Below are 14,958 nucleotides of genomic sequence, written 5' to 3'. Positions count from 1 at the left end.
CCCCTTAAGCAATCCCTATGACATAAGTGCTCTGTGATTAGTAAGGGATTGCTTAAGATGATATGTGAGTGGAAAGAAAAAGTTAGTTTAAAAAACACTGTTTTAATTGTACCTAATTGGCTTGTGCACGGTTTCATAACTCCAAAAGAAATGGGTCACTGACAATTTGTCTCAAGCAAAATATTTCAGTAACAAATTGGGTCTAGAGCAGTGGTTCTCAAATTTCCCTTCCCACTCACATACCACCTTAAGGAATCCTTTATCAATCACAGAGCACTTGTGGCATAGGGACTGCTTGAGGTGGAATGTGAGTTTAGGGTGCAGTTTGAAAACCACTGGGAAACACCATAAGCTGTTTCTGAACTGTACAATGTAAACATCAAAATGTTGTAGAACCAACACAAGAGCTAACAACTCTTTCTCTATGGTGGAATAATTCTTCTGATGATAATTTCTATGTCCAATTTCTTTTGTCTCTCGGCTACATCCAATTCTAATCTCTTCTGATTCCCAACTGCCTCCAATTCTAATCTCTTCTGATTCCCAACTGCCTCCAATTCTAATCTCTTTAATTCCAACTGTATTTTCTTAGAAATTTTACGCTTAGGAAGCTACTCTAACACTTCTTTGTCAAACTTTCCTGCTTCTATGTAGTATTTTGCAATTTCCTCCCATTCTCCACCTTTTTCATTCTTAGTTCCACTGAAGCAATTGCTAACAGTCACCAACTTGTCCTTTTTAGCCTTTTTCAAATTCTCAAGGATAATGGCAAAAATCCCTCTATATCTATGGCTGCGGGTTTTTTGCTGTTGATTTCACACACACACTAGCTTTTAATTATTTTTACCAAAGGTATTTCCAAGACTAGACTGGAATTTCATGAATCACCAAGCTCCAGCTTGATTCAGACGACTGATCACTAATTAATTGACCTCTAAGCTCTCAAATTTGTTGTATCCTTGGATGAGCCCCCACATTGTTACGTCTCAAACCAGCAACAACAGAAGATGAGTTATAAATTTTAACTCCATATTTATTAATAACTATTAACAATATAATGTCTTAACAAAATTAACTCGACTTTAAGTATCTATAGCCAATATACAGATATCATGTATTGATAAACATTGTGTATGTGAAAAACCCAGACCATTACAGTCTGTGCCAATATTCAAAAAAAGGAAAAATCCTAGGTCAGTCTAGTCAAGTAAGTCAGGCCACAAAACAGTCCACAGAATTCAATTTCAAAGTTCAATGTCCAAGTTCAGTTCTTTAACTGAAAACAAAGGTCATCAAATTGAACATTAGAGAGAGAGAAATGACTGATGTGGCATTGCAGTAAACTTACAAATCCTTTGCAGGCTTCCTCAGATGACTTCCCTTGGTTCTCAAAGTATGGTTTGTAACCACCTCACTTTTATGTGGTATGTGCCTTTCACTCAGCTCTCCAAAATCTCTCTCACAGAAAGATTCAGTGACCTTTTAGTCACACTCAAATTCAGTCTTTCCCCTGAGAAGAGGGTCAGCCAGAACCGTTCTCAAACACAAGGGAATGTGTTGTCTCTAGCCCCTTTTAAACTGCAGAACCTGGGTAGCCCTCCTGGGACCCGATTGTGAAGCACCTTTTAAATTGCGGGAGGATTGACCTATTAAATCACCAACCCCGCGATTTAATGGGGATCCCGCTCCCACAATGACGCACCACACACTCACCAGAAGTACTGCTGGATGTTTCAGATGCTGGCTGCCCAGTCACACACCCATACAAGCATTGATGTTACCAGAATAAGCGGGTTGGCCATTTTCCTGTTCAAATTGCCTGTGGACAGAAGCTTGGTAAGTTTGACTGAGTTCCCTGACTACCTTTGAGGTAGGTCAGGGACCTGGTTGGATTCTGACCGGGTTGAACCCTTTCTAACTGCCCTGTAACTGGGGCACTAACCGGGCAAATCGTCCGGTTAATCCCATTTTACATGGCAGTTTGAAAGGGCCCTCTGTGCATCCTTCTTGGCTGCTCCCAATCTGAACTCTCTTCCTCACAGATGGATTCTCCCTCATTTTCAAAAGTTCCAAGCAATTAGTAAATTAGTACATCTCTCTCTTTCTTATCTCAATGTTTCCCCCCCCCCACCCGCTCTCCCCCCACAAGTCGACCTTGGCAAGTCAGCATTGAGCTGTTCCACCATGTTACACAGTTCTTAGCAGAAATCCATCCTTTATAATGATAGTTCACAGTCCAAAGACAGGAGAGCTAAATGTGTTTAAATTGCAGACAACATTCTACTTCCTCATCCCTGTGATATTATGGAGTCATAACTTTTCTTTGCACAGCCATGTCCTTAAAATTACAAAAATGATCTTTGGTTAAAAATTTGTTTCTAAATTGACACTCTCTATTAACAGATGAAAGGCTGAAATCTGCGAAAACACAAGGTGAATCAAGAGAAATTCGTGCAGACATACTGTTCAATAAAGATGTGACTAAAAACGCACCGCAAAATCCACCTGTTAAAGTGGAAGCAAAAAAGGGGGACCCAAAGAAAGCACCTGCTCCTGTCATGGATGCTATCCTGCTCAGTAAGTATCTGTTCCATTCCAAATAAATTGAACTGCATGGATTTTTTTGGGTGTCTATGAGTGCTGATTTGCTTCAGATTTCAGATGTATTGTCAGAGTACATACATGACATCACATACAACCCTGAGATTCTTTTCCATGCAGGCAAGGCAGAATAACCACTTCTTGGTAGTGCAAAAAAAAACTGTACTCAACATACACATGTATTCTGTACTTACTATTTCCCTTTCCAACTGTTCTATTTCCCGATTGTAGTCCTTTTTCATCTTAGTTACATAACTTATTATCTGCCCTCTAATGAAGGCTTTCATTGCATCCCATAATATAAATTTGTCTTTCACTGATTCCGTATTTATTTTAAAGTACATTTTAATTTGGCGTTCAATAAATTCTCTAAATTCCTGTCTTTTCAGTAGCATGGAGTTTAATCTCCTTATATATGTTCTTGGTGGGATGTCCTCTAGTTCTATTGCTAATAACAGGGGTGAATGATCAGATAACAATCTAGCTTTGTATTCCGTTTTCCTAACTCTCCCTTGGATATGGGCTGACAACAGGAACAGGTCAATCCTTGAGTATGTTTTATGTCAACTCGAATAATATGAGTATTCCTTCTCCTTTGGGTGCTACCTCCTCCATATACCCAAAAGTTGCATTTCCTGCATTGATTTAACCATAAATTTGGCAACTTTGTTATTTTTGCTAGTCTTTTGTCCAGTTTTATCCACCTTTGGGTTCAAATTAAGGTTAAAATCCCCTCCTATCAATATATTCCCCTGCGTATCTACAATCTTCAAAAAAATATCTTGCATAATCTTTTGATCCTCTTCATTAGGTGCATATATATTGAACAAATTCCAGAATTCTGGAATTTCAGAATATATCTGACACTTTATCATTACATACCTCCCTGCTAGATCTATTATTTCCTCCTCTATTTTGATTAGTACATTTTTATTGATTAATATAGCTACACCTCTAGCTTTTGAATTATATGATGCTGCCGTTACGTGCCCTACCCAGTCTCTCCTCAATTTATTATGTTCCACTTCAGTGTTTCCTGCACGAATGCTATATCTATTTTTTCTTTTTTCAGTAAATTTAATAGCCTCTTCCTTTTGATTTGGTTATGTATTCCATTAATATTTATAGTCATATAGTTCAACATGGCTATCTCATACCCTGTTTACACCTCATTTCCACTTCCTCACCACCACCTTTCCCCTTTTCCCCATTTTCATCTCTCAGTTTTCATGTTTTGGACTCAATGTATGACAACATTTCTAAAACATAAAATACTTCAACCATTCCCACATCTAAAATTCCCTTAACCCCAAGTATTCCCCCCCCCCCCTGAGTCGCCCCTTGTCCCTTGCTGGGCAACCACAACTCCCCTCTCCATTCGGATTGCGAACCCGCTCCCAAGTGTCAACTGATTTCACAGTGACTGTTATTCTCTCCCACCCAACCCCCTCCAGAAAAGACTTTTATCTTCACATTAAAACAAAGCTCACCCTCTTTTCTTCTCTTTTTTCCCCCTCTCCCTTACTTCCCTTTTCTTTAGTTATAACTTATACATTATTTTTACATCTATATATGTAGTTTGTCGTCATTCTTCATTCTTGTTACATCTCTTCATCTCTCTTTCTGTCCTGCAGGCGTTCTGCAAATTCTCGTGCTTTCTCCGGATCCGAGAATAGTCTGTTTTGCTCGCCCAGGATAACTATTTTAAGCACAGCTAGATATCATAACATAAATTTATAGCCTTTTTTCCATAGGATCGATTTTGTTGTGTTAAACTCCTTCCTCTTCTTTAGGAGTTCAAAACTTTTGTCTGGATAAAAAAAAAATTTTTGATCCTTGTACTCCAATGGTTTTTTGTCTTCTCTAATTTTATTCCTTGCCTTCTCCAATACATTTTCTCTATTTCCATTCCTTCCTGTATTTCTGGCATTCCCAGGACTTTTGGGATCCATTCTTTTATAAATTCTTTCATATTTGTGCCTTCTTCATCTTCCTTTAGGCCCATTATCTTTATGTTATTTCGCCTACTATAGTTTTCCATTATATCCATCTTCTGAGCTAACAACTCTGTGACTCTTTAACTTTTTTGTCACTGTCTTTCAATTTTCTTCTTAAGTCATTCACTTCCATTTCTACAGCCATTTCTCGTTCTTCCACATTTTCTAATCTTTTCCCTATTTCTGTTATGACCAGCTCTATCCTACTCACTTTTTCTTCTGTACTTTTCATTTTTCTTTTCGTTTCACTAAATTCTAGTGTCAACCATTCTTTTTATGCTTTCATTTGTTCTTGAAAAAAATTTTAACTATGTACTGTCCATCCATTTTACCTTCTATTCTTCTGTGCAGAGCTTGGTCTTCTTCTTCTGTGTCTGCTCTTGAGTGTGTGTCTTCTATTTCTCTTCCTTGTATCTGTGTCTTTTCTGACTTTCTTGTTGAGCTGCTTGCCTCAGTTTGTTGGGTGTTTTTTTTCATGGCTTCTTGTTGTTGATCCTCTTCTTCTGGGCTAGGTACATAGAAATGAATAACTGAAAAATAACATAGAACTTAAAAAATAAAGTCACATTATTTGAACAAATTTGGGAACTGTACATGGAACGCAACAGAGAGGGTCTACCATGGACCTCTACCTCATAAAATGATAGAATGAGAAGAAGACGAAATGCCCTGATCCAGTATGTAAAAGTTGATAACACAATTTTCTTGTTTTCATTGTTTAATGGGTTCATTATATTGTATATGTTGAACATTTAATGGGTTTGGAGTGGGAAGGAGGGAGGGAAGGGAGGGGGGAAAAAAGGGGTAATGCCACTGTGTATATTCAAGAGGGAAACATTTGTGTGTATTTTGATTAATATGGTTCATAGTGTGAAAATTTTTTTTAAAACATACACATCTACATCTTCCATTACGACAGAAAGAGAAACAACAAACTGAAGGACGCATCACACTCCAAACACGCACTCTCCTCCCTCCTCCCATCCTGTATACGTATGACTGGTCAATGGAGAGAGAAATAAAGTAAGAGTCCTCAATGAGTTCCTGATTGAGTTTGTTGTTGAGGAGCCTGATGGTGGAGTGGTAGCAGCTGTTCCTGAACCTGGTGGTGTGACTCTTGTAGAAACTATACCTCTTTCCTTATGGTAGCAGCAAGAACGGAGCATGTGGTGGATGGTGCACTCCAATGGCAGCATTCCCTGTAGATGTTCTCGATGGGGGGGGAGGGTTTTCCCTGTGATGTCCTTGGCTGTGTCCCCTAACTTTATGCTCAGGAATATTGGTGTCCCCATACAAGACCATGATGCAGCTGGTCAGCACTCTTTCCACCACACATCTGTAGAAATTTGCCTGTTTCCGATGTCACACCGAATCTCTACAAAGTCCTTACAGTTAATTCACAAATTACAAGCAGAGAAGATTATGGTGCATCAGGTGCTAATTAGGAATTAGAATCCCCCCCAGAGGTCTGGAAGGCTGGCGGCAAAACTCTGCATGCCAAACTGCATGAGTTTTTCAAGCTCTGCTGGGACCAAGGAAAGCTGCCTCAGAACCTTCGTGATGCCATCATCATCACCCTGTACAAAAACAAAGGTGAGAAATCAGACTGCTCAAACTACAGGGGAATCATGCTGCTCTCCATTGCAGGCAAAATCTTCGCTAGGATTCTCATAAATAGAATAATACCTAGTATCGCCGAGAATGTTCTCCCAGAATCACAGTGCGGCTTTCGCGCAAACAGAGGAACTACTGACATGGTCTTTGCCCTCAGACAGCTCCAAGAAAAGTGCAGAGAACAAAACAAAGGACTCTAAATCACCTTTGTTGACCTCACCAAAGCCTTCGACACCGTGAGTAGGAAAGGGCTTTGGTAAATACTAGAGCGCCTCGGATGCCCCCCAAAGTTCCTCAACATGGTTATCCAACTGCACGAAAACCAACAAGGTCGGGTCAGATTCAGCAATGAGCTCTCTGAACCCTTCTCCATTAACAATGGCGTGAAGGGGGAGGAGTCACGTGATGGAGTAGTGTCCGGTCGGGGAACTCCAGCCCTCTCCAGAAAAGTTTAAAAAAAGATAGAGAAAAACCAAAGGCACAAACATAAAAACCAAAACGAAGTGAAAGTAAAAGTTTGGAGAAAATGGCAGCGAAGAAAGAAAAGCCAAAAACAACGGGAAGAAAAGAAGAAGGAAAGACGTCGGAAGAAGAAGGTGAAGGCCTTACCTGTACGAGGAGGCCCGCCGTGGACAGAGAAGCCCGCTCCCTGAGGTCAGTCGAAGACCCAAACTCGGGACTACAAAAATGGCTCACGGAGCCAAGCAAAAGTGCGCGATGCGCAAGACAAAAATAACACTGACTGGAGGGGGGACCAGCTGAGGAGTCGATCTCCACAGCTGAAACTGACAACTACAGCACAACAGCAAGAGGAAAACACAGAAAATAACGAGAGCAAGAAAGAAGAGAGTAAAAAGAAATTAAAAAAACAACAGATGACTAACCCAGAGGAAGAAGACCAACATCAAGACACTTCTAATAAAAATAAGAAGACCAAAGATACCCAACAAAATAAAACAAACAACCCAACAAGAAAACCAGAAGAGACAGAGGTAAAGAACACAGATCCTGGAGTGGACTCAGAAGAAGAAGAGGAAGAACACAGAGAAATGGAAGATGAAGGGAAGGGCAAGTACATGGATATATTTTTTTTTAAAGAATATATGGAAACAGTAAAAAAATGGCAGTCACAAGAATTCAGTGAAATAAAAAGAAGAATAAAAAGTGCAGAAGAAAAAGTGAATAGATTAGAGATGATCATGACAGATATAGGAAAAAGAGTAGACAAGGTGGAAGAATGAGAAACAGCCATAGAAATGGAAGTAGATAACTTAAAAAAGAAATTAGAAGAATCTGATAAAAAAGTTAAAGAGACACAAGAGCTGTTAGCTCAGAAGATAGATATAATGGAAAATTATAATAGTAGAAACAATATAAAGATAGTGGGCCTTAAGGAAGATGAAGAAGGCAAAAATATGAAAGAATTTATAAAAGAATGGATCCCCAGGGTCCTAGGAAGACCAGAATTACAGGAAGAAATGGAAATAGAAAGGGCACACAGAACATTAGACCCTAAACCACAACCACAACAAAAACCAAGATCCATTCTAGTAAAATTCCTAAGATATACAACAAGAGAAAATATATTGGAGAAGGCAATGAAGAAAATAAGAGAAAACAAAAAACCACTGGAATACAAGGGTCAAAAATTTTTTTTTCTATCCAGATATAAGTTTTGAACTCCTGAAGAAGAGGAAGGAGTTTAATGCAGCAAAAACGACCGTATGGAAAAAAGGTTATAAATTTATGTTAAAATACCCAGCAGTACTTAAAATAGTTATTCCGGGGCAGCAAAACAGACTATTCTCGGATCCGGAAGAAGCACGAAAATTTGCAGAACAACTACAAAACAGACAGAGAGATGAAGAGATGTAACAAGAACAAAAATGACAACAAAATATATGTATGTGTGTATGTATCTAAGAAGGGAAAGAAAGGGAAGAAAGGAAGTAAGGAGGGAATTAAGAGAGTGACCTTTGTTATATATGAAGATTAAAATCTTTTCTGGTGGGGGGGCTGGGTGGGGAAGAATTACAGTCACTGCGAAATCAGTTGACGCTTGCGAGTGAATTCGCAAATCCAAATGGAGAGGGGAGATGTGGTTGCCCGACAAGGGACAAAGGGCAACTCACGAAGGGGAGGGGCTATTGGGGTTAAAGGAATTTTAGATATGAGAATAGTGGAAATATTTTATGTTTTAGAAATGTTGTCTTATAATGTGTTCAAAAAAAGAAAGCAGAAATGGATAAGAAGGGAAGGTGGTGATGAGGAAACGGAAAGGAAAGATAAACAAAGTATGAAATGGTTATATTGAACTATATGACTTTAAATATTAATGGAATATATAACCAAATCAAAAGGAAGAAACTGTTATAGCATTCATACAAGAAACACATCTAACTGAAGTGGAACACAAGAAATTAAAGAGAGATTGGATAGGACATGTAACAGCAGCATCATATAATTCAAAAGCCAGAGGAGTAGCTATATTAGTCAATAAAAATGTACCAATCAAAATAGAAGAGGAAATAATAGATCCAGCAGGGAGATGTCAGATATATTCAGAATTTTGGAATTTACTCAATGTATATTCACCTAATGAAGAAGATCAAAAATTTATGCAGGATATCTTTTTGAAGATAGCAGACACGCAAGGGAACATACTAATAGGAGGGGATTTTAACCTTAATTTGGATTCAAACATGGACAAAACTGGAAAAAAAACTAACAGAAAGAACAAAGTAACCAAATTTATAATTAAGTCGATGCAAGAAATGCAACTTTTGGATATATGGAGGAAACAACACCCAAAGGAAAAGGAATATTCATATTATTCGGGCAGACATAAACATATTCAAGGATAGACCTATTCTTGTTATCAGCCCACATTCAAGGGAGAGTTAGGAAAACGGAATATAAAGCTAGACTATTATCGGACCACTCACCCCTATTATTGGCAATAGAGCTAGAGGACATCCCACCAAGAATGTATAGATGGAGATTAAACTCCATGCTACTTAAAAGACAGGATTTTAGAGAATTCATTGAGTGACAAATTAAAATGTACTTTGAAATAAATACGGAATCAGTGAAAGATAAGTTTATACTATGGGACGCAATGAAAGCGTTCATCAGAGGGCAAATAATAAGTTATGTAACTAAGATGAAGAAGGACTACAATCGGGAAACAGAACAGTTGGAAAGGGAAATAACAAATACAGAAAAAGAATTAGCAATAAAGGAAGATACAACTAAAAGAAGAGAATTGGCAGATAAAAAAATAAAATATGAAACACTACAAACATATAAGGTGGAGAATAACATAATGAAGACAAAACAGAAATATTATGAACTAGGAGAAAAAACGCACAAAATTCTAGCGTGGCAGCTTAAGACAGAACAAACGAAAAGAATGGTATTGCCATTAAGGAAAAAGGACAAGCAAATTACATATAATCCAACGGAGATCAATGAAAACTTCAGGGAAATCTACGAGCAACTATATCTAACTGAAAACGAAGGGAAAGAAGACAAAATAGATGAATTTCTAACTAAAATTGAACTACCGAAATTACAAACAGAGGAGCAAAATAAATTAATAAAACCATTTTAAATAGAAGAATTACAGGAGATAATAAAAAAAACCACCGAACAATAAAACACCAGGAGAGGATGGATTCCCAATAGAATTCTATAAAACATTTAAAGACTTATTAATTCCTCTCCTTCTGGAAGTAATCAACCAGATTGATAAAACACAAAGCATACCAGGTTCATGCAAAACAGCAATAATTACAGTAATACCAAAGACAGGGAAAGACCCACTTGCACCAGCGTCATATAGACCAATATCTTTACTTAACACAGATTATAAGATAATAGCTAAACTATTAGCAAACAGATTAACCGACTCTGTACCAAAAATAGTAAATCTAGACCAAACTGGATTTATTTAAAAAAGACGAACAACAGACAATATCTGTAAATTTATTAACTTAATTCATGCAATAGAAGGAAATAAAACTACAACAGTAGCGGTTGCTTTAGACGCAGAGAAGGCCTTTGACGTAGTAGAATGGAATTATTTATTCAAAGTACTACAAAAATTCAGCTTACCAGAGAAATATATTAATGGGATTAAAGCATTATATAAGGGGCCATTGGCGAAAGTGACAGTAAATGGATATATATCAAAACATTTTAACTTAAGCAGATCAACAAGGCAGGGATGTCCACTATCTCCCTCACTGTTCGCGTTAGCTATAGAACCACTAGCAGAACTGACAAGAACAGAAAATAAAATAAAAGGGATAAAAATAAAAGAGAAGGAATATAAAATCAGTCTATATGCAGATGACATTATAATATACTTAACAGAACCAGAAATATCAAGAAAAGAATTACATAGGAAATTGAAGGAATGTGGAGAAGTGCCGGGGTACAAGATCAACACAAATAAAAGTGAAGCAATGCCAATGAATAATGCGGATTTCTCAAAGTTTAAGAAAGAATCGCCATTTAGATGGCAAACACAAGCAATGCGATACCTAGGTATACAAATAAATATAAACCTCGGCCATCTATATAAACTCAATTACCATCCATTAATGAAAAAAATTACAAGACGACTTAGAGCATTGGAAACACTGATAGGAAGGATAAACTGTATTAAAATGAACATTTTCCCAAGGATACAATACCTATTTCAGTCATTACCACTACGCCTAACTCAAGGAGTTAAAGAAAATAATAAGGAAATTTTTATGGAAAGGGGGGAAACCAAGGATAGCACTAGATAAATTAACAGAATGGTACAAACAAAGGAGGCTTACACTACCAAACTTTAAAAATTATTATAGAGCCGCACAATTAAGATACCTATCAGATTTTTATCAAACAAGGGAAAAACCAGATTGGACCAGATTAGAATTAGATAAAATAGGGGAGAAGATACCTGAACATATACTATATGAATGGGATGAAAAATTGGTACAACGTAGGAATTCACCAGTATTGCATCATCTGCTCAACATTTGGAAAAAGATTCATGTAGAAAGGAATAAAACAAATTACCAACTACCAAAACTAATATTGACGCAAAATCAGCTAATCCTTTCCTTTAGAGAATGGGAGAGAAGAGATCAAAAGAATAGAAAATTGTTTTTCGGGAAATAAATTATTATCCTTTGAACAAATGAAGGATAAATATAATATAACTCACGATACAATGTTTGCATACTACCAACTGAAAACCTACTTGAAGGACAAATTGAGAAACAGTCTGAGGTTACCAGAAGGAAGCAATTTTGAATATGTGATTACAGACACAATGATAATTTAAAAATTTATAACAAACATGTACATCAAACTGCAAGAAAAGGAGAACGAGGAAACAAATGGTAAAACTAAACAAAAATGGGAGCAAGATCTAAACATAAAGATAAAGAATGAAACATGGGAGAAGCTATGCTCCGGAACTATGAGAAATAAAATAAACACGAGGTTACGTATGATACAATATAACTGGATACACAGGCTATACATCATACCTCAAAAGTTAAATAAATGGGACCCAACAGTATCAGACAGATGTTTTTGCTGTAAAAAGGAAAAAGGAACAACAATTCATGCAATTTGGACATGTGAGAAAGTGAAAAATTTTTGGGAAGATCTAAACCAGATATTAAATAAAATCACAAAAAGCAATATACCAAAAAACCCAGAGATCTTCCTCCTAAGTAATATAAGAAACAAAGAATTTGGACTCGATTTGGATGGAGCACAAAAAAGATTTGTTATGATAGCCCTAGCAGTAGCAAAAAAATATATTATGTCACCTGGAAATTAGAAGATAACTTGAGAATACAACAATGGTATATAGAAATGAATAAGTGTATTCCATTAGAAAAAATAACATATAATTTAAGAAATAATATTACAATATTCGAACAAATATGGGAGCCATACATGAAACACAATAGAGAAATCCTACCGTGGACTTCCACCACCTAAAATGACAGAAGAAGATAATGAAAAGAACTGACTCAGTAAAATTTCTTGTTTATTTTTATTAAGTGACAACATTGTTTAACGGGTTTAATGTATCTTATAGTTTGAACTTTAAATAAATGGGAAAGGGAGTGAGGGAGGGAGGGAAGGTGGGGGGAAAGGGGGAGAAAACGACACTGTATATCTTCTTCTTTGGCTTGGCTTCGCGGACGAAGATTTATGGAGGGGGTAAAAAGTCCACGTCAGCTGCAGGCTCGTTTGTGGCTGACAAGTCCGATGCGGGACAGGCATATATTTAAGAAGAAAAATGTCTGTATCTTGGTCAATATGGTTTATAGTGTGAAAAATAAAAAATTTTAAAAAAACAATGGCGTGAAGCAAGGCTACGTCTCACACCAACCCTCTTTTCAATCTTCTTCAGCATGATGCTAAAACAAGCCATGAAAGACCTCAAAAATGAAGACGCTGTTTACATCCGGTACTGCACGGATGGCAGTCTCTTCAATCTGAGGCGCCTGCAAGCTCACACCAAGACACAAGAGCAACTTGTCCGTGAACTACTCTTTGCAGACGATGCCGCTTTAGTTGCCCATTCAGAGCCAGCTCTTCAGTGCTTGACGTCCTGTTTTGCGGAAACTGCCAAAATGTTTGGCCTGGAAGTCAGCCTGAAGAAAACTGAGGTCGTCCATCAGCCAGCTCCCCACCATGACTACCAGCCCCCCCCACCCTCATCTCCATCGGGCACACAAAACTCAAAATGGTCAACCAGTTTACCTATCTCGGCTGCACCATTTCATCGGATGCAAGGATCGACAACGAGATAGACAACAGACTCGCCAAGGCAAATAGCGCCTTTGGAAGACTACACAAAAGAGTCTGGAAAAACAACCAACTGAAAAACCTCACAAAGATAAGCGTATACAGAGCCGTTGTCATACCCACACTCCTGTTCGGCTCAAAATCATGGGTCCTCTACCGGCATCACCTACGGCTCCTAGAACGCTTCCACCAGCGTTGTCTCCGCTCCAACCTCAACATTCATTGGAGCGACTTCATCCCTAACATCGAAGTACTCGAGATGGCAGAGGCTGACAGCATCGAATCCACGCTGCTGAAGATCCAACTGCGCTGGGTAGGTCACGTTTCCAAAATGGAGGACCATCGCCTTCCCAAGATCGTGTTATATGGCGAGCTCTCCACTGGCCACCATGACAGAGGTGCAGCAAAGAAGAGGTACAAGGAATGCCTAAAGAAATCTCTTGGTGCCTGCCACATTGACCACTGCCAGTGGGCTGATATCGCCTCAAACCGTGCATCTTGGCGCCTCACAGTTCGGCGGGCAGCAACCTCCTTTGAAGACTGCAGAGCCCACCTCACTGACAAAAGACAAAGGAGGAAAAACCCAACACCCAACCCCAACCAACCAATTTTCCCTTGCAACCGCTGCAACCGTGTCTGCCTGTTTCGCATCGGACTTGTCAGCCACAAACGAGCCTGCAGCTGACGTGGACATTACCCCTGAATAAATCTTTGTCCGCGAAGACAAGCCAAAGAGAAAAGAGGAAAATGAACAGTGCATTCTGATGTGGATTCAGGAAGCATGTGGAATTGATGGCTTGTGACCTTTATTGCTAGAATCTTCTTTGGCTTGGCTTCGCGGACGAAGATTTCTGGAGGGGGTAAAAAGTCCACGTCAGCTGCAGGCTCGTTTGTGGCTGACAAGTCCGATGCGGGACAGGCAGACACGATTGCAGCGATTGCAAGGGAAAATTGGTTGGTTGGGGTTGGGTGTTGGGTTTTTCCTCCTTTGCCTTTTGTCAGTGAGGTGGGCTCTGCGGTCTTCTTCAAAGGAGGTTGCTGCCCGCCAAACTGTGAGGCGCCAAGATGCACGGTTTGAGGCGTTATCAGCCCACTGGCGGTGGTCAATGTGGCAGGCACCAAGAGATTTCTTAAGGCAGTCCTTGTACCTTTTCTTTGGTGCACCTCTGTCACGGTGGCCAGTGGAGAGCTCGCCATATAACACGATCTTGGGAAGGCGATGGTCCTCCATTCTGGAGACATGACCCATCCAGCGCAGCTGGATCTTCAGCAGCGTGGACTCGATGCTGTCGACCTCTGCCATCTCGAGTACTTCGACGTTAGGGGTGTAAGCGCTCCAATGGATGTTGAGGATGGAGCGGAGACAACGCTGGTGGAAGCGTTCTAGGAGCCGTAGGTGGTGCCGGTAGAGGACCCATGATTCGGAGCCGAACAGGAGTGTGGGTATGACAACGGCTCTGTACACGCTTATCTTTGTGAGGTTTTTCAGTTGGTTGTTTTTCCAGACTCTTTTGTGTAGTCTTCCAAAGGCGCTATTTGCCTTGGCGAGTCTGTTGTCTATCTCATTGTCGATCCTTGCATCTGATGAAATGGTGCAGCCGAGATAGGTAAACTGGTTGACCGTTTTGAGTTTTGTGTGCCCGATGGAGATGTGGGGGGGCTGGTAGTCATGGTGGGGAGCTGGCTGATGAAGGACCTCAGTTTTCTTCAGGCTGACTTCCAGGCCAAACATTTTGGCAGTTTCCGCAAAGCAGGACGTCAAGCGCTGAAGAGCTGGCTCTGAATGGGCAACTAAAGCGGCATCATCTGCAAAGAGTAGTTCACGGACAAGTTTCTCTTGTGTCTTGGTGTGAGCTTGCAGGCGCCTCAGATTGAAGAGACTGCCATCCGTGCGGTACCGGATGTAAACAGCGTCTTC

The 14,958-nt window shown here is 39.4% G+C and overlaps 1 protein-coding gene across 1 annotated transcript in view; it reads left to right on the top strand.

Annotated features, from left to right (window-relative positions):
• Positions 1–14,958, top strand: part of LOC138761247 (neural proliferation differentiation and control protein 1-like) — a 294,084-nt gene that overhangs the window by 234,039 nt on the left and 45,087 nt on the right. Inside the window, exon 3 of the mRNA XM_069933064.1 lies at positions 2,404–2,577. Within this exon, the coding sequence (XP_069789165.1) occupies positions 2,404–2,577 (174 nt within the window). The remainder of the gene's footprint in view (positions 1–2,403; positions 2,578–14,958) is intronic.

The sequence above is a fragment of the Narcine bancroftii genome, chromosome 1 (genome assembly GCF_036971445.1).
Source record: "Narcine bancroftii isolate sNarBan1 chromosome 1, sNarBan1.hap1, whole genome shotgun sequence".
Classification (NCBI taxonomy): Eukaryota; Metazoa; Chordata; class Chondrichthyes; order Torpediniformes; family Narcinidae; genus Narcine; species Narcine bancroftii.
Note: the sequence above shows the minus strand (reverse complement) of the source record. Positions and strands in the feature narration are given on the sequence as shown.